At 45.3% G+C, this 20,733-nt stretch overlaps 1 protein-coding gene across 2 annotated transcripts; it reads left to right on the top strand.

Annotated features, from left to right (window-relative positions):
- Positions 1 to 5,519: 5,519 nt before the first annotated feature.
- Positions 5,520 to 12,765, top strand: LOC124685001 (spastin). Of its 2 annotated transcripts, none has more exons than XM_047219269.1 (13): positions 5,520 to 5,881; positions 5,986 to 6,080; positions 6,612 to 6,637; positions 7,130 to 7,370; positions 7,456 to 7,551; positions 7,638 to 7,753; positions 7,848 to 7,928; positions 8,432 to 8,555; positions 9,134 to 9,183; positions 9,546 to 9,636; positions 12,055 to 12,090; positions 12,179 to 12,279; positions 12,418 to 12,765. In XM_047219269.1, exons 1-13 carry the CDS (start codon positions 5,604 to 5,606, stop codon positions 12,532 to 12,534), a joined length of 1,452 nt encoding a protein of 483 aa, XP_047075225.1. In that variant the 5' UTR covers positions 5,520 to 5,603; the 3' UTR covers positions 12,535 to 12,765. The 2 variants fall into 2 exon arrangements, with proteins under 2 accessions (XP_047075225.1, XP_047075224.1); XM_047219268.1 differs by having other exon boundaries at positions 5,520 to 5,884.
- The last annotated feature ends 7,968 nt before the right edge of the window (positions 12,766 to 20,733 follow it).

Raw genomic sequence — 20,733 nt, 5'->3', positions numbered from 1 at the left:
GCGCCGAAGAAGAGGACCTCCTGACGGCACATGAGAAGAGGCAGCTCAGGAACGACAAGGATAAGCAGCGGACCAAGGACATCAACAAGGATCGACGGAACAAGAACACACAATATTGATGACTATGGGAGCTCAATTATCTTTTTCTTCAGCTTTCAGACAGATTGTAATTTCCATTATTTTGTATTCAATTGCAGTGTTTGTTGAGATGTATTCGCTGTTCATCTTTCTATATGAATGCATATTTTCTTTGTTTAATTCGCTTGAAAATTCTCGAGCATTTGAATTTCTATAGAGTGGTGAGGGGATTCGTGGAGGAATATTCAACAATATGAATACTACACCCGGTCAAAAAAAAATATGAATACTACATAGTTTTCTCTCTTTTGTTAGACGATTGATTCATGTATCGATCATGTGTGACCCATCATGTTTTTTTTTGGAAGACCAATACTTCAATAATTTAATAAAAAAAACTACATGCACAATGGAGCTTTGTCTCCATTTCAGAAATATATGATCGACTACTACATAGTTTATGCCTAATCATGTATTACATCTGCTTATAATTAAGTGTTGCAACTTTTCTGCAAAATAAATTAAACTTTTCGTGAAGGGGGTAGCTTTTCTTGAACTGTGTCATTTACATTGCTCCCTCATTTGTCCTACTCCCTCCGTTCCATTCTATAGCGCCTATAGTTTTTTGGCACGGAAATTAGCACAAAAGTGTTCTTTGCACAAGACCCCCTAGATTAACGATTTGAGATCAGAGTAAAATGAGGGAAATCGGTAACTTTCTAAATTTACATAACAAATCCCACAAATCTCTCTGGTTGACTCTCCATATATGTGCTGCCAGGTTATATTAAGGAAATAAAAACATTGCTTCCTAAATCTAAGGAATCGTTGGGGACATGCATTAGGAATCGCAATTAATTGTTTCCTTTTTGTATGGATTTTTTCATGCATGTAGAGGGGGTAATTTAAAAAGAGCCAAGCTACAACCTTATATTCTGAAACAAATGCCAAAAATCTATAGGCATTATAGAAAGGGACGGAGGGAGTATTAGCGAAGGAATTGGGAAAATTTGCTTATCCTTGTATGTGAAAAAGTAAACCGTTTTTTATTTTGAGAAAATGTGAACCCCATGTGCAATTTTTTTTTTGGAAAATTTGACTCTGCAGATAGTTATTAGTAGGAAGCATATGTTTATTCTCCTTCCCGATTTAATAGTTAGTGACAAGCCGGCATTTTTTTCTCCTTCCAGATTTAATATAATTATTAATGGAAATTATATTTCATTTTAAACTAAATTCTTATTAGGCGGGGCACTATCTCGCCATCCTGAGCGCACATTCTGATCACACTTGTTCCCTAATCAACCTCCTGATCCACACATAAAAAAGAAAACCCCACCCCTTGGTTGTCCGCAACCTCGCGACCCTGACTCCCCACCATGCCACCACCCCTCTAAAATGACACCTCGCCCCTTCTTCCCGCACAGTGCCACCACCCCTTCATCACACCCTGTGCCCGTGCCCACCTCTGTGGATGGTTGAAAGGGTCGATGCAGGGGTTGAATAGGCGGCACCAAAAAAAATTTCCTTTTCTTGATCAATGTAGGATAAACAAGAATATATGTTCTCTAGATAATGCTACTATGTGAGCAACCTATATGAAAAGAGATAGCAAGCATAACAGATACAACTGGCTAATCAACATAGGACATTAAGCAAGCAAGAACAAATAAGTAAACACTTTCTCTTCATCTTCTCATTGATGATGTGGAACACCTGGAACTCCTTCAACACTTTCTCTTCAAAGGATCCCATGAGCTCAACAATGTGTCTCGTGTGTGTGCTCGCCTTGAACGGAGCCGTCGATGCCTCCTTTATATTTTCCAAACACTGATCTTGGATTTACAGCAAATCGCTCATGGAGCAATCTGCAACCGACCCGGATCGTACAAGCTTTGGTACCAGATTGTTATATCCTTGCCAACGGATTTATCCACAGATTAGGGATGGGTGAGTCTCAACTTGAAGAAGGCAAAATATGAAGAGAGGAGATATAAGAGAGAGAGGCGATGAATCTTTTCATTCAATAATTCGACAGCTTTCTGCATATCCATCCTAGTGACATACTCCTCACGAAGCTTTACCTCTCGCCATCAAGGTAAGCTATTTCTTGGTGGCGGCTTCAATCAGATGTCATGCGCGGCGTGGACATGCGCAATACATTAGTCGAAGGGACACGACGAGTGGACACTGAAGGTAAGACGGCCTAGGGCGCATCATGCACACGATTAGAACGAGATACGAGCTAGTCACACGATGATGCGAGCATTTCATGTTGAACTCCTTCCAACCCTATTCGCTTGTTTCAGCGACAATTATTGTGGCTGTGAGTACTAATTCCTCGGATGAAAATGGTCAAATAGAAGCCTCTACATTGCCGGCCCACTCGGAGATGGCCGCGCGGACTGTTGCCTGTTCACTATGGGCCGTGGGTACGTCCGTACGTGCCCGTTACGAAACCTTCCCGTTCCCTGCTTCCTTCTGCAACCCGGACTCCCAGGATCTCCTCCTCCGGCGGCTATATATACAAGTATCTCGCCGCGCTTGCTCGCCAACCTAACCACACGAAGCGATCCGATCCTCTCTGCACTCGGGACACGATGGGGCGCCTCGATTCTTCTAACTCCGGCGAGCGAGCGTTCTCGATCCAGAGATGCGTCGGGATGCTCCACCAGAACAAGCACGTCGCTCGCGAGGAAGGCCTCAAGGACCTCGTCGCGGCGCTCCAGGGCTTCGTGCCCTCCGACGAGATCACAAACCACCCGTACGACCAGGCCCTGGACCGCTGCTTCTCGTTCCTCAACGCCGGCGGGTCCGGCAAGGAGCGCAAGGACGCCTACCGCGCCATCGGCATCTACGCGCTCACCGTCGTCGGCTCCAAGGCCCAGACCCTCCTCGACAGGCTCTTCGACCTCGACGGCCTCTTCGCCGGGATGGCCCCCTCGTCGGCCGCCGACGCGGAGCGGGCCGTGGCCGCCATCAACTGCCTTGTCGCCGTCACGTTGGTCTGCCCGAAGAAGGCGGCGGGCGCGAAGCGGACCCTCAAGGCCGTCCGCGAGGTGATCGACCAGACCGGTGGCCACCCGCAGGTCCTGGCCGCCGCCTTGTCCGCGTGGACGCTCCTCCTCCGCACGGCCGCCAACGTGCGAGCCATGACCCCGTTCAAAGTCATCGCGAAGCACCTCAGGGCCGACGACCCCGCCGTCCGGATGGCCGCGGGCGAGGCCCTGGCCGTGTGCTTCGAGCTCAACCACAGGCCTTACCAGCCCGACCCACCCTCGGCGTACCAGTACCGCTACTACAGACCGCGGGAACCTAAACCCGAGGACAGGGCGTCGCTGGAGAGCAGAGTTGCGGAGCTCGCCGCCGGGGTGGAAGCGCACAAGAAGCAGCACGCCGAGGAGAGGATCCTGTTCCGACGGATCAAAGACCTCCTCGAAGACAATCCGCCTGGCCCGGACGATGATAATGACGAATATGATTCTGATGATGACGAAGAGGAGGAGGAAGAGGAGTCGAGCGGGCTCCGTGTAAGGGTTAACAAGACGACGTGGTCGAAGCTGGTCCTGCTCAACTTCCTCAGGCAGTACCTCGGCGAGGAGGGCTTCGCCGCGCACTCCCAGCTCAACCGCCCACTCTTCCGGGACACCCTCGGACTCACCACGCCTGCCGAGCAAAATAAGAGCCTGCCGACCCAGGAGATGAAGCAGGTCAGGAACGGCAGAGATAAGCAGCGCACCAAGGAAATAAAGAAGGATCGACAGAACAAGACCAAACAATATTGTTGACTACTAAACGTTCAATTTCCTTATTTTGGAACACAATTGTAGTAGCAGGAGTAATAGCATTTGTTGAGATGGATTTCCAGTTCATCTTTCTAGCTGAATGCATCTTTTCTTTGTTTAATTCGCATGAAAATTCTCAATGATTTGAACAGTGCACGCAGATAATAGAACCTCGCAGAGGGGGTGTGATCTTTGAAGGAATACTCAACAATTTGAATAGTGCTTAATTATGTACTCCCTCCAATCCATATTACTAACTGAATTCCGACACTTAATATGAATCAGATGGAATAGTAGTTTTTCGTTACAGTGCTTATTATTTGTCTTTTTACTTATGGAATAGTAAAATCTGATATCCTTAGTTGCAAGCATATTTTGTTAGTGCATCAATGGATGTAGTCAGGAGGTTTTGCCTAGCACAAGATTGTGATGTAATAATAAATCTCTCAAATGCATAACCTTTTCACGTTAATCAAATTTAGCTTCTTGACTACTGTGACGAATGCAATGTTGCGTGCGTATTTCTTTTAGACGCTTTGATTTGGCACGCATCTTAGTATCATTTTACTCACACAAACTTTGAAAGGAGATTCCTGATATGTGGAGATCCACAACTATCCCGTGAGATAGCATATATTCCTGCATTGTCCCATAGAACTTAGGTTTGAGGGCTCCGAACAGAGCTGTTACAGTAGAACCTGCTTCGTTAGAACCTGCTTCGTTAGTTTTCCTGATATGTGGAGATCCACAACTATCCCGTGAGATAGCATATATGTACCTCCACAAATCACTGCGCCATGTTGAATCGCCTCGCCTCTTGCCACCACGAATTGGCCGTGCAAAGCAGCTGACTGCCACCACAAGGTATGTCAATCCACTGATTTTGCCGATGCGTTTGTAGATGTCGCATTGTTTTTCATGGAGGATTCTTTGTCCTCGTGATTTTGGATGAGCTGCTCCACGAAAACATGGAGTAGATGGTGGTGCTGCTCACCACGTAGGAACTCGCAGATATGAACAAGAAGAAGCGGCGAGAATCCAAAGTCGGCCGGCTTTGCATTCCTTAGAACCACGCGCTAGGCCACATCATGGTCATGCGCGACCATTTGCCGAGTTATCGACATATCCAACTCATCTTTTTTGTCGCCGCTACCAAATGGGTCGATCTCTTTTCAATTAGATTGTGAAAACTTGCGAGGCAAAAATCCTCTATTCCAAGCGCAAGCGAAATGCGGCCGAATTGCTTGGATTTTTACAAAGTTGTGTCACACATATTGTTAAAACTATGCAAAACCCTGATTTGCGGTTCAGTTTACGTTTTGCCACTATGCAAGGTCTGGTCTGCAGGAGATTTTTTTGTGAACTACGGGTTGTGGTTTGAGGGATCTGCTAGAGATACTCAAAATCATCTAGAGGTATAAGTTATCTAAAAAAAAGTGAGATAAATCAATAATTTGGAGGCCGTATCCATTACCAAAAAGAATAAAACAATTTAAAGTTTTTTTTCGAGGGTAATTTGAGGTTCTGTTAGAATGATGAATATAGTTTGAAAGTAACTACGCCAAAACAGAAGGCCCGAACAGCAGCGTTGGCCCGTCAAACCCAGCCCACTTGAGATGCGTGCTGCGGGGAATTGACTCTCCCGTCTCTCTCCACTAGCAACCCCAACGCCCCGGACACGCAAACCTCCTCCATCCTCCCCCTCCACGGCGAATCTCCGATGCTTCCCCTCGCCGGCGCATGAGCTTCCTCCGCGCGCTCGCGGACTCCCTATCCTCCCTTCTGTTCCGCTCTCCGGACGCCCAGCCCATGGCCGACGCGGCGGGGCCGGCGGCCGTGGTCGGGGAGCGCGTGGGCGTGAAGCTCAAGGGCTACTTCGAGCTGGCCAAGGAGGAGATCGACAAGGCCGTGCGCGCCGAGGAGTGGGGCCTCCCCGACGACGCCGACGCGCACTACCGCAACGCCCTCCGCGTCATGCTCGAGGCCAAGGCCGCCCGCGTCCCCGACGCCGTCTCCTCCTCCTCCAGGTCCCTCCCGATTCCTTCCTTCACCCCGGCATGGTGCTGGGGACCAGAACTAGGATCTGCCCGTCTGCGGGTTCTGATTCGTGTGCGTGGGTTTGCAGCGAGAGGGGGCAGGTGCGGATGTACCAGGAGAAGATCGCCAAGTGGCAGACGCAGGTGGAGGAGCGGCTCAGGGTGCTCGGCCAGAGGAGTGGTGAGGCTCTCCACTCCTCTATTTTTCTTTTCTCGTCAGTTTTCCTGCTATGCGCAAGCTCGTGAACTTGGTCAGCGACTCTGGAAACATTAGAAACCACCAAAACATTTGCAGGCTGTACCTGTAGTTCGTTGAAGTCACTTGATTGTGGAAATTTAGGTGTTAGTACCTGTATGGTTCCAAACTTCCATTAGTGAATTGTGCTTTCTTGTTAGCATTTCACTAGTTCGATTGTTATGCGCAAGCTTGTGAACATGGTTAGCGATGTGCACTTCTGAGTCTAGTAACTTTGAAGAGGCCAAAGTACTTGCAGGCCTTACATGTAGTTTGTTTTGTTAATCACTTGATTGTCTGAATTTAGCTGTTAATACCTGTGTGAATCCGCAAGTGAATTCATGGTCTCTGTTAACAGTTTTTTACTTTCAATAGTTCGTTTGTTTTGATTGGTCGTCCGTGCATTTTCCTACTGCTTCAGTTGCGGATTGTAATTCATTGGGTGTTAACTTTGTTTAATTTTATCTGGTATTGCAGGAGCATCTGCACCAGTCCCCAAGAAGGTATAAGTTTCTAGGTGATGAGGTTGTACATGTCCTGATAGTTGTCTACTTGGTTTTCATGTTGTGGGCTTGTGGCTTGACTCAAACATGAATACTCCATTCTTAGTTCTTAGTAAAATCAGTCAAACAGGCATGTGTTATAGGTAGGATGATTGTGGCCAGTTATTTTCTTCCTTCCTGGTCAACAGTATTTTACTGATCTGCTGATCTGGTACCACTGCAGTGCTTGTTTATCAATCCAAGTTAGATCACTATGGATATGCTGTTCTTGTGAGTTCTTATCATTTTCAACAATCAACTTTACGACTTCAATGATAACATCAACATAAAATTAGGGTTGCTAGTCTCTACTTGTTAAAGCTTCGGTAGTTCGCTGCATTAACAGCATGTATTGAGCAAGATAAGTTGCTTTAAGAAAATGAAAGCTACATAACTATGTGTTTTTTTGCAAGTGGTAGTTTTCAGCAAATACCCCGTCCACTATTTATGCAGGTTGGTACAAATAATCATCTAAATAGGCCTGAGAAACCGGCATCAACTAGCTCCCGTAGGCCAGCTTTGCAGTCAACCCCTACCTTTAACAGAGGTGGACAAGCATCTTCTCATCAGAAGAATAGCAATGTTGGTTCAAAGCCAATGCAAAGAGCTGGTGGAAAGGATGATGACAAGCTTGTTGAAATGATAAATACAACAATTGTGGATAGAAGTCCTTCTGTTAAATGGGATGATGTTGGTATGCAACCATTGACTTTCTTTGTGTGCTCTGGCTCAAGCCTGGTATTTGACATGGTTTCTTTATTTTCTGGTTTGATCTGTAGCTGGTCTTGACAAGGCAAAGCAAGCACTCATGGAAATGGTTATCTTACCTACTAAGCGAAGAGATCTTTTCACTGGTCTTCGGAGGCCTGCCAAAGGTAAACTTGTTCGTTCTGAAGGTTTTCCTTCTCTAGGTCTTGTCTAATAGTAGCTATCTTATGTAAAATTCATAACTATTCTGTAGGGCTGCTTCTCTTTGGTCCTCCTGGGAATGGGAAAACAATGCTTGCCAAAGCTGTTGCATCAGAATCTGAAGCTACATTTTTCAATGTATCAGCTTCTTCATTGACGTCAAAGTGGGTATGTGGTTATCTCTATACATGTTCCTCTGTAGGATATTTGATATTATATATTTTCTGGTCTGAAACAACATTATTTTCATTGGCGAAAACAGGTTGGGGAGGCTGAAAAGCTTGTTCGGACACTTTTCATGGTTGCTGTCGAGAGGCAACCATCTGTTATCTTCATGGATGAGGTCCTGTTTACACACTTTATTTTAATAGATCCCTGAAACTATGCAATAAAATCTATTTAATCTTGTCTTGTATCATTAATGACACTCTGCAATATTATTTCGACAATGCTATCACTAGTTCACTGGAATATTGAAATTGGTTGTCTTATTTTCTGAATAGTTTACTTCTTGAAATGTTTAATCTGCTGGAACCGTGCAATTGTTAGACTTGTACAAGTGTAAAAACATGTTTTCCCCTAAACTTCAAATGGAATAGAAGAATGGATTGAACATTTTACTCTACATAGGCTTATGCACAGTGTTGGTGTGTTCACTCAAATCTTTCTGAAGTTCAGATGAGCGCATATGTGGCATCTGCAGTCTTTCAAGCTCAGTTGGTGTAGGATCTTAAGTTGCACTCTTTAGCTGGTTTTGTTAAATGTATAATGTTTCTTTTTAGTTTAGTTGTAAAAGTGGAATCTGACGTGCTTTGTTGTTTTTGGTTACTGCATTTTACTATCCAGATTGATAGCGTCATGTCAACAAGGTTAGCTAGCGAGAATGATGCAAGCAGGCGACTGAAATCTGAATTCCTTATCCAGTTTGATGGGGTGACATCAAACCCAGATGACTTAGTAATTGTGATAGGTTAGCATATCTTCCTTTTCTTATTGCTAAATCCATGTTAGCTTTCGCAGTATGCTTGTTATGAGTGAAAATCCTTACGATACAGCTATCATGTGTGTAACTGTTACTACTACTTAGTAAAAATAATTTAGTAGTTTTGAAGTACACGCTGTATACATTTGCTTGCCAGTACAATAGTTTGTGGACATGCAATGCAGTTTATCTTTTCCCTGCTGCTGCTGTTTTGGTATTCAGCATCCAGTATTTTGGTCCGGTCAAATTGTGTATAACCCTTTGGAAAGATTCTGTTTGAGTGCTGCAAGTAAATGACCCTCGAACCCAATGCTTAGTGCCTTCTTTACTTCAGCAGCATTAGTTAGGACTTAGAATTGTGTGCGCTACGAGTTTTAGATCAGACATTCCTGAAACAATATGCAGATCTTGAGTGATACATAAATTGCCCTCATTATAGATTTTGTCATGGATATATCTGAAAAAACCATTGCACACATTTTTTACCTGCAATAATTTTCTCTTACTAAGTTTTGTGTTTTATTATGTGTATGTGTATCATCTGTTAATAATAATCCAATTGTTAGGAGCTACGAATAAACCGCAAGAGTTGGATGATGCTGTTCTTAGAAGACTGGTAAGATTGATCCTACATATATATTATGGATATTGCTGTTCTTTTATGATTTCTTTCATATTTCTTCCGCCCCGTGTTTCATAAAACGGGCATACAACTATGTATGTGCTGCTTGGTGGCTGGTACCAGTTCCCGACACGTATTTGCCTTGTGGTGCTGTGGCGACCAAAGGCTGGGAACTGGACAGAAAAAGCATGTCGGTTTTCACTAGTTAAAACTTTAAAATAGTGCCTTGTTTTTTTTTCTGAACTATGCAGGAGAACTGCATGTATATATTACTTTGACTTAATCTCAGTACCACTATTTTGACTTAATTTTGTTCCTTTTGTTTGTGAATGTTATTCTATTCAACCAATAAACAGGTAAAAAGAATATATGTGCCACTACCTGATCCAAATGTACGGAGGTTACTTTTAAAAAATCAGCTCAAAGGACAAGCATTCAAATTATCTAGTAAGTGATTACTTTCCTTGTTATGTTTTTACCAGGGACACATGCTTTGTTCAGTTGTTGCACTACCACTCTCCGTACCCTTTTTTTCTGCAAGTACCCCATTTTCGTCCCAAAATGTGAATGTTCATGCAACGCACGTAAGCCTGAGAATGGTTTGAAATCTTAACCACACCTTAACAAGAACCGCACGAATATTTGTGTCAGCCCAACCCAACTAAACCTATTCAATATCACTTCCACCCCAACCAAAACCAAACTGACTGTTTTCCACCCAAACCGAACTAAACCTAGTACAAACCCGTGGGTTTAAATCCTTTGCTGAAGTGGGTTGAGAACCATCGAGAACCATTTTGTACTGAGCATACATCTAAGCAAGGGGACAAATCACTCCTACTGAACAACATATAAGCAGTAAGCCAGCAACCATGTACACTATAGCTCAACCATCCATAGAGCTTCATAAACAACATATAAACTGACAGGTTCGCATGCATCCGAGGGTGCATACATATAGCTTCATAAAAGGAAAAATAGAACCACCTAGTAACCCTGAGCATTTGCGGTTTAAGAGGGTTTGTGCAGTTTAATCAACCCGGCCCGTTGGCCATGTTTCCAACCGGGTTGGTTTGGTTTGGGCTGTTTACAAATGAGATAATTAGACGGTGTGGTCTGGGCTGATTAGTTGGTAGGCCCCACGTATACAAAAAGGTAAATGCCAGTAGAGAAACTACTGCACAATGGAAGACTAGCAGAATCAGATTACTATGTTCATCTCGGAAACAACAAGCTTACTAGGTATGTATACTAATTGATGATTACCAAACCACCAAATCGTCAAAAAATCTGCATTTCAATCATCAACCTATGACTCTAAACCGTACACTACTAGTATCAGTACTGACAAGTACTCACTCCTGCTGCTGCATTTGAAGAATGAAATCTGGACTCAAAGGATATGGCGTGAGTTAGCAACAAAAGAAAGTTGAGGTTCCCTCGTAAAGTCAGGTGGTGTTTACTCAAGGAATCTACATATGAGCTTGTCTTCTGTCAAAACTAGAGTTATATATATGTACCCTGTCATATCATAAAATTATGTGTCTACATATAATACATGAACACTGAGCAATAATCCACCAGTTGGAGAACCTGTAGCAAGTCTTGGCAGGAGTGGCAATGAAACAAAAAATGTTTCATATTGTCACTGCAATTAGAGACATGCTTCTCTATACTATCTGGAGCTGAAATACTAGCAGATCATCTGTATCCCCTGCGATGCAGAACAATACCAATTTCCTGTAGACTGTAGTATTAAAACTTCTGTACAGATGCATGTTACCCATTATTTCAGTCTACAGAAAATATATGTGAAATGCTGCTCTCATGAGCATATTCAGGTTTGGTTGCCTGAAAGATTTCCAACCATCAAGTCAACACAACATTTTTAAAATGGAACTAGTACAGATGCATTGTTTGGTGCAAAGATCATAGCATCAGCTCATCTCATAGATACAACACGTATGTTTTCACTAAAAATAACCCATTCGAATATAGCAGTGAACTAGACAGATATGCAGCTAGGAGCTTTCCATATGTATTGACAAATAAAAAATTCACTGCTCTATTATTTTGGAAGAAAAAATCAGAAAGGGGATTGTGAAGTGTAGATAAAAGTTTCTGGATTCAACCAGTGTCCAATATTCATACAGATTCTGGTTCAACCAATGTCCATTATTCACAAACATTAGGAGTACCTACAATGACGAGGACACCATAGTATTCACGGGCGGCAGACCAAGAAGCAGTAGGGCATGAAGGGCACGAACCTGGATGAGCTCCCACTTGATGATGCAATCTCCTTTTCCTGCGCAGCCACCGGCGCCGGCGCGTCCCTATCCCTGCCAGCCAAACAGCTCCTCCTACGGCATCATGAAGTCCCCGAGGTCGAACAGACCGAAGATCTCCCCGTAGTCGCTAGCGCTACGGTGGCTGTAGACGAACCCTCATTCGCCTTCGTGGCCACCAACAGAGACGGGCGGCAGATCGAGGTAGGGCATGGAGTAGGTCGAGGTCGAGGTAGGGGATGGACGTGGGTAGTTGGAGGTCTAGGACCAATCCCACAAACCACTTATGAAACCAAATAAGCCCACACGGGAAACCAAACCATTAGACCTGGTAAAATGAAAACCATTCCCAGATTTAAACACTCGCCGTATAAAATGTGTTGAGTTACGTACACTTGATAAAAATGAACCTTATCTTCTTCTGTTATTTTCTGTCTGATGTACATAGAGTTGCATAGCCAGATAGTGATCTCGAAAAGATGGCAGGAACCTGGAGGTTCCATTTTTGCATGTTGTAGCATGTAGCACCATTCTAGCGCTGCCCACAACATTTGAATCTGAAAATGTTTCCTCACAGATCATGATTTGGAGAGACTTGCTGTGGAGACTGAAGGTACATTTTATTTTCTGCTATATGCCCATTTTTTAAAAAGATGGTACTGGTGGTCCTTGACAATGAACTCAATATATGTTGTCCCTAGGATATTCTGGGAGTGACCTGAGAGCCTTGTGCGAGGAAGCTGCAATGATGCCGATCAGAGAGCTTGGTCCACATAATATCCTTACAATAAAAGCAAATCAGGTGCTTGCTCTGCAGTTTCTTAGCATTGGATACTGAACCGTCAACGTTGCTACTGCTCACAACTTGTAAAAGCATTGGAATAGCCTGTGGTGTTGTCAAGTGGAAGAAGCGTTAATCTTTCTGTTTCCCTTGCTGTAGCTACGACCGTTGAGATACGAAGACTTCAGGAGCGCGATGACGGTGATACGGCCGAGCCTGCAGAAGAGCAAATGGGACGAGCTGGAGAAATGGAACGACGAGTTCGGTTCAAGCTGACAGCGATAACGCCTGCCCCTTGTTAGTCAGACGGATTCAGTTTGGCGTGTATATGATTTCGTCGCCGTAATTAATGGCCTGCAAAGTGGTTGGTCACAGAAACACGGCCATCCAGGCATCCAAAATCTTTAACAATGTAAAGAAAATGATATGTACAAAGAAAACTCTCTGGTTCTGATTTGCTCGGCTCAAGCGAAATTGTAGATGATCTCATGGTGTATATTTCAATCACTCCATCTCTGGTAGCAAATGTAGAAAAAGAACACTTTCAGTTTCGATTTTGGGCTATGCAGACAATCATCCACGGCATGCAGGCAGAGCTGAACGTCTAGACGGCCGATTCTCAGTCACAGTCGTGCTACCGCAACAACGCACATGTTGGTAACGCACTTTTAGTGGCGATGCAAATGGAAAACGGAGGCAGGCAGAGAGCACATGATCGAAGCAACATGTTGGATTAAATGATTGGAGCAAGGATGGCGACGGGGTAATGATTTCGGAGGAATCCATGGTACCGGCCATCGCCGTCGTCGTACCGGGCTTGACGTTTACACCAACCGACGGCGGCACGCTGCGCATGTGCCGGCGCCCAGAGCTGCTGGATCTCGATCGGAGGCCGCGCCCGCCGGTGGTCCACCGTCGATCACCTTATCTTTTTCTTTCTTGAGGAAATCATTAGCATACATACATGATAACATAGAACCGAGCAGAGGACACGTTGCGCCTACGAACCAACGGCTTCTCTTACTCAAAAACGAAAAGGGCAGCCGATGGCCTTTGGGGCCTTCTGGGTCGGGAGTCAGTCCTGTGCTTGCCGGCAGCTAGCTGTTCGTTTTGGTGCTTGATCATGTGCACACATAGATAAGATCGGAGAGGATCGATTAGCTGCAGCCATGGCTTAATTAGGATCCTAGTTTAGGTGAGCAGTTGCTCTCTCCTATATCGTACTGTACCTACGTGCTCATCACACCTGGGCCAGCTGCTGGGCGGGCCCGGTGATATGGATTCTAGTTTATGGTGGGCCCATTTCATGTGCGCGAGCGCGCGCCTGGGCCAGCTGCTGGGCGGGCCCGGCGATATGGATCAGAACGTTCTTCGGCCCTCGCTCACTAGCCTGATGAAATGCTGGTGCAGGTTCAGCAACAGTTATTAGACCTGCAAATTGTAGGTCTAACGCTAAGGTCTTATTCGGCTAGGTGAGGGTTTAAGTGGATTGAAGTCACTTGCAAGTAAAAAAATCCTCCCAATACACTTCAATCCACTTGGTGTGGGGGTTAACCGAACAAATCCTAAGCGGTAGTTGTACAATCTTCAAACGCTCTCCACTCAAACGCCAATCCAAAATGCAATAATAATATCTTGTCTATCCTCAACTCCATGGACAAACATACACGCACCCACACCCACACAGGTAGGTAGGTGACAGGATAGGGGAGCTTTTGAGCCGTGACTTTCCAGGATCCACTCCATCCAGTGTTGATCTATCATGTGCCATCCCCCTAAAATGGTAGCACCAGCTTTACCTTCGATTGCCCGCCCATGGCCCCCATGGCAGCCACTTTTTTCCACCAAGCTAGTAGAAGAAACTTCAAATCCTACTATACTTGTTTCAGACTGCCAGGTAGCTACCTCTTCTTCCCTCTCACTCGCAACTCACGAACAGAGGTAGAAGAAGGCAACGGAGACAACACAGAGATTTTCCGGCCGGCGACGAACGCCGCCGCGGGCGCACCAACGCCCTAGTCTTTTCTCTATTCAGCTGGCTCAACTCATACAAGATTACAGGGCCTTAAGTAGGCTCACACACGCACACTAGCCGGAGCCACTAACTCCACGCACACACAATGTGCTGCCCACTAATCGCATGCACAGCTAACTAACTTACATGCACACACGAAGCTAGCTGCAGCACCACACACGACTAACTCAGCCTAGCTGAGATCTACAAGACTAGGCAACGTACCAAGATCAGAATTATCCTAACAACAAAGCCATCTCATGTCAAGATGAGACGAAGCATGTCATTCCATGGTGGATCAAGAAATGGTACCAATGCAAATGCCTCATACGGTATTTGGAGGCGCCCAAGGATGGATGGACGGACGGGATGGGCTGCCGCCAAGCGGACTCACGTCCCATCACTCGTTTCCGCTCACAATCCTTTCCTTGTACCAATTGAAGTGAAATTTGAAAGGAAGTTTTCGTCTGCCCCATTCAGAGGACATGTCATGCCACTACGCGAGGGAGTGTGTGCCCCCTCACATCACATGAACCTAGAATGAGATCACTAGCCCATAGCGGGCTACTACCAGTAGAGTAGGAGTAGGGACAGGGCATTGTCATAGGATGTATCATCATATGGGCCAATTAATTGTGACCAGTGTGTTGTACTAGTAGCGTGGTAATTATATTGCAGAAACAAATGAAACTGCAGATTCCACTTTCTCATTTTTGCAGCATTTTTACCATAAAGAAAAAATATAATGCCTATGTGATGCCACTTGGCGTAACAGTTGTTAGCTCACAAATGATGAGGGAAGTTCTTTCTTTTTTCGCACAAACATTTGCCTCAAGTAGTATTTTCTCTTTCTCTCTTTCTTCCTTGGCTTTATTATCTCATTCTGCTCACCAAAACTACCAAACCCCTTCTTATCTCTCCCCAATTCTGGCCGGGGAGCCATCATCATCTTGGATGCATTGCTACCTCTGCCTGCACTCACATGGCCTGTGCCGTGCCAGCAATAATATGTCCACTGGATCCAGTAATGGGTCGCCAGTACCCGCCCACTAGCTCTCTTCAATCTTCTCCCTTGTTTCCCTTTTGGCCTCCCCTTTTGCAAACCCACCGCTCAACATCTGAAATATGGTAACGAGAAATTGCTATGCTGCACCTGCACACATTGGTGGTGACTTTCGATTGTTGCAGCTCTCTTTTTTTGCGGGTAGCAGCCTTCTTTTCTCTGGCTAGACATGGAGTAGGTGTGCGTTGTGTGCAGTGCAGGGTTAACTAGATCGATGGGAGATGGGCAGGGTGGTGCATGGGAGGGGGAGATGCGTGTGGTCCACGGTGTGGCTCATTCATTCCCTTTGTTGTTGTTGTAGAGATGATTCTTAGCTATGGATAATGGTATGAATAAGATCATCGCAAGTTGCTGGGTTAACTTGTGCCACGTGTTCCTTTTTTGTTTGTGAAATAAGAGCATCTCTAAACATGATGTAAAATAGGGTTTGTACCAAAAATAACCGTTTTAAAGTAGCTTTGGGCCAAAATCGGTGCAGCTGCATCGCCGTCGTGATGTAATTTTTTTGGGCACATTCCTGCCGTTGTCGCCAAGTCGCCGCAGCACCGCGAATGCCCACCGACGTGGATTAGATGCCGAAGAGAAACCTAAACCAACATACGACCGTCGGCGAGGCGTTGTTTCTTGTCAAGCCCTCGACGCTCGGTCAGCGGAGTGGCGCCGGATTTGACCGCATGCACCAGCTCCCCTCTAGCCCCGACCCCGCCATAGTCGCCTTTCCTCGGCCTTTGGCCTTCTATTTCTATATGTTGCAGCTTCTTTTTCTCTCTCGAAAAACCAGACCCTTTGGCAAAACTAATACCTCATCTTTTTTCGAAATGGGAGCATGATGTCTACGGGAGCTTCTATTCTTGTAGACAGTGTTGGGCCTCCAAGAGCAGAGGTTTGTAGAACAGCAGCAAGTTTCCCTTAAGTGGATCACCCAAGGTTTATCGAACTCAGGGAGGAAGAGGTCAAAGATATCCCTCTCATGCAACCCTGCAACCACAAAGCAAGAAGTCTCTTGTGTCCCCAACACACCTAATAGGTGCACTAGTTCGGCGAAGAGATAGTGAAATACGGGTGGTATAAATATGTATGAGCAAGTAGCAACGGTGCCGAGAAAATAGCTTGCTGGCGTGTAGTTGATGGTGGTAATATGGTAGCGATAGTAACGCAGATAAAACGAGTAAACAAGCGGTGATAGCGATATTTAGGAACAAGGCCTAGGGAATAGACTTTCACTAGTGGACACTCTCAACTTTGATCACATAACGAATAGATAAATGCATACTCTACACTCTCTTGTTGGATGATGAACACATTGCGTAGGATTACACGAACCATCAATGCCGGAGTTAACAAGCTCCACAATTCAATGTTCATATTTAAATAACCTTAGAGTGCATGAAAGATCGACACGACTAAACCAAGTACTAACACAGCATGCACACTGTCACCTTCACACTATGTAGGAGGAATAGATCACATCAATACTATCATAGCAATAGTTAACTTCATAATCTACAAGAGATCACAATCATAGCTTACGCCAAGTACTAACACGGATGCACACACTGTCACCATTACACCGTGCGGGAGGAATAAAACTACTTTAATAACATCACTAGAGTAGCGAGATAGATAAATTGTGATACAAAACACATTGCAATCATAAAGAGATATAAATAAGCACTTCACTATGCCATTCATAACGGTGAATAAGTATTCGTGAAATATAGCCTAAGAGACCCACACGGTGCACACACTTGTCACCTTTACACACGTGGGACAAGGAGTCTCCGGAGATCACATAAGTAAAATTCACTTGACTAGCATAACGACATCTAGATTACAAGCATCATCATATGAATCTCAATCATGTAAGGCAGCTCATGAGATTATTGTATTGAAGCACATAGGAGAGAGATTAACCACATAGCTACCGGTACAGCCTTGAGCCTCGATGGAGAACTACTCCCTCCTCATGGGAGACAGCAGCGTTGATGAAGATGGCGGTGGTGTCGATGGAGAAGCCTTCCGGGGGCACTTCCCCGCCCCGGCAGCGTGCTGGAACGAGAGACTCCTGTCCCCGGATCTTGGCTTCGCGATGGCGGCGGCTCTGGAAGGTTTCTCGTACCGTGGCTTTTTCGTATAGAGGTTTTAGGTCAGGGACCTTTAAATAGGCGAAGAGGCGGAGTCGGAGGGGCGACGAGGCGGCGACACCATAGGGGGGCGCGGGCCACCCCTAGGCCGCGCCACCCTATCATCTGGGGCATGTGTGGCCCCCCTCTGGCGACTCTCGGGTGTTCTGGATGCTTCCGGGCAAAATAGGAACCTGGGCGTTGATTTCGTCCAATTCCGAGAATATTTCGTTACTAGGATTTCGAAACCAAAAACGAGCGAGAAAACAGGAACTGGCACTTCGGCATCTTGTTAATAGGTTAGTTCCAGAAAATGCACGAATATGACATAAAGTGTGCATATAACATGTAGAAATCATCAATAATGTGGCATGGAACACAAGAAATTATCGATACGTCGGAGACGTATCAGAGCATCGCCCCAGCCTCTGCATCCAAAGGATGCACATAGCTTTTCTTTATTAAAATATTCGCAAAGCCTTACAAGGGAGATACAAAGATCAATTCGAAGCCACCTTTCCAGCGACAACTCGCTATAATTACAAGAGCGATGAAGGGGTGACCATGAACAGGGTCATTACCCTGACCATACACGAACACACATCATCTAAAACTGAATGCCTTCTCAAGACGCCCATTGGCAGGTGAGAAGCACAACCAGTCAAGCAGACCCTGAGCGCACGCCATTGCACACGTCACAGGAGTTGCTACCTCCTTCTTCCTTGCACCCATCTCCAAGTGGGATCACCGCATTGACCTTTGTCATCGACGCCACCATGATGCCTGACAGCACCGCCATCCTGTGCATGCTCTTCATCCCGCATCCAACACCGATACTCCGCTGCGCCACGCCGCCGAGACTCACCATCGCCTACGCGGTAGATGAACACCACACCACCGCAGCCCACCACCGAACTAATACCTCATCTAACCCCGATGAAACTATTTTTGAATCTAACCACTGAGTGTGCCGACGAAAATGTAGCCAAAATTGTGCAGGTCGACGTCAAAGAAATTTGACACACGATTTAATAAGTGTTTCGGTGCCGACCTAGCTTCGGCGACGGAAAACCTTGACGCCGACCTGCACAAAGTTGGCTCTATCCTTGTTGGCAACGAACTCAGGGATAGAACTCCGAAATAGTTTCACAAAGGGGTTAAATCTGGCGAAGAATAGTCTTTTTCTGAACAAAATGAATGAGACATTATTTTTGCAAAAGGGTTAAATTTGGCGAAGAATAGTCTTTTTCTGAACAAATCAAAATCAAAGATAATAATTGCTACGCTGCACATAGGTGGTGACTTTCCATATGCTGCAGCCTTCTTTACGTAGGCTAGACATGGAGTAGGTGTGCATCGTGTTGCAGGGCTAGATAGATCGATGGAGATGGGCAGGGTGGTGCATGGGAGGAGGAGATGGCCGTGTGGTCCACGGTGTGGCTCATTCATTCTCTTTGTTGTTTTGGAGATGCTTCTTAGTTATGGATAATGGTACTGTGTGGATGGGTAAGATCCTCGCAAGTTGCAAGGTTAGCTTGTGCCACGTTTTTGTTTGTTTTTTCTAAAATGAAGGTGTCCAGAGGAAGTAATCTTATCTATTCTAAAAAAAACCCAGAATGATGGCTTCTTCCTTTGACCTAGCTAGTTCTGGAGTACATACCAATTTATACATTTTTTCAGGGGAAATTGAACTTTTCCATGTAAAAACATTCTACTACTCTAGTATACTTTGAATAAACCCTCAAGGATGAACATATTTTGCTCATAGATTAAGATTTTTCTCAAACCCAAGAACTTTTATTCTACTACATTTCTCATAATTTGAAAAACTCTCTCTCCCCTCTACAAAACCTCACACAAAACCCACTCTATATAGGCCCACTCGCTAGCGCTCAAGATAGGAATTCACCTTTTGGATGCATACTTCCTATATGTCTGTGCCATCATGTCTTGCTCATTAGGGTTGGATAGGCGGAGTAAAGGGGAGCAATCTACCCATCACAGATACTATGATGGGTACAATCAATCCATCCATCCATCCAGTGCATGGTCTACATATATTCACATATGCATACCATAAACAATACATACCACAAGGCTGTGTGAGGAGATGGTGAAAAAACAAAACACTGCCCTCAGACCTTGCACCTGCACTATCCATTGTGGACTGCGCTGCAGCTCCATTACCTTCATCCGTTCCATCCCCATTCGATACTAGATGAGTCTACAGTAAGAAAGAAATGAAACAAAAATTGCATGAGCTCTGTGATTGATGGAACATGTGATCTTGCACAGATAAGGAGCCTGCGCGCGTCCGCACGGCAACCGGTGCAGGAAACATTGTACTCATTGTGCCCCAAACTTGCAGCGCTAGTTTCAGAACAAGCACAGCAATCGATCTGGGGAAAAAATTACACACCTCGACTGATGGATCGGATCACGGTGAAAGTTAAACCGAGATGTGATCAATGCGTTGGTTTCAATTGATTTGGTCCCAATCGTTCGACGCAGTGAAGCAGTGGGGAATTAAACTGTTCAGAGGTCAGAGTTTCGCAAGGAGTTAAAAACCTGAAACCTTCCACGGGAATTAACCGCCATCAGATCTACCCCAGAGAGCAGATGGACATTTTTGCTCCTGCCGTTTTGGTCCCCTACCGCTGCCGCGGACATGTATATCTTCAGTTTTGCTGTTTCAAAAATTAATGGGCAGTAAAATTGCAGATGGTGTGAGCCTCCATGCATATGAAGGTTGGGTTCTTGGAAGGGGGAAAAAGAAGACCCAGTTCTGAAAACGAAATCTCAAGGCAAGAACGTATAGGCGATGGATTGCAGGGCAACGGAGATCAGTATTACTTTCTCCGATCCAAAATAAGTGTCGGAGATATAGTATAAGCTTTGTACTAAATCAGTACTAAAAAACCGATACTTATTATGGATGCGATTCATTGTTCCATTAACACTCCGATTCCAATAGTATGAATGTTGGGTTGCAAGCCTGCAAATCTCATGCATCTCTACAGTGGTCCTTTGACTTGTCCAGAAGTAGGCACGCAGCATTGTCCCATGTGCCGAGGCATGGCTTGAGCGCATGCATGTGAGCGGTGCTCGGTTTTAGCATAGCCAGCAAGCTTGTGGCCTGCGTGCAGCTTCCTGCCATTGCCATTCGCTCGCTAGCTTCCCGTGGCTGTCTGTTACGGCACCGCGGTTGCAAAGGCGCACCGTCTTTGGCATGCAAAAGAAAGAGCCTTCAGTGGATCGCATTGGGATTTCATTGA

Source organism: Lolium rigidum, chromosome 1 (genome assembly GCF_022539505.1).
Source record: "Lolium rigidum isolate FL_2022 chromosome 1, APGP_CSIRO_Lrig_0.1, whole genome shotgun sequence".
Taxonomy (NCBI): Eukaryota; Viridiplantae; Streptophyta; class Magnoliopsida; order Poales; family Poaceae; genus Lolium; species Lolium rigidum.
Note: the sequence above shows the minus strand (reverse complement) of the source record. Positions and strands in the feature narration are given on the sequence as shown.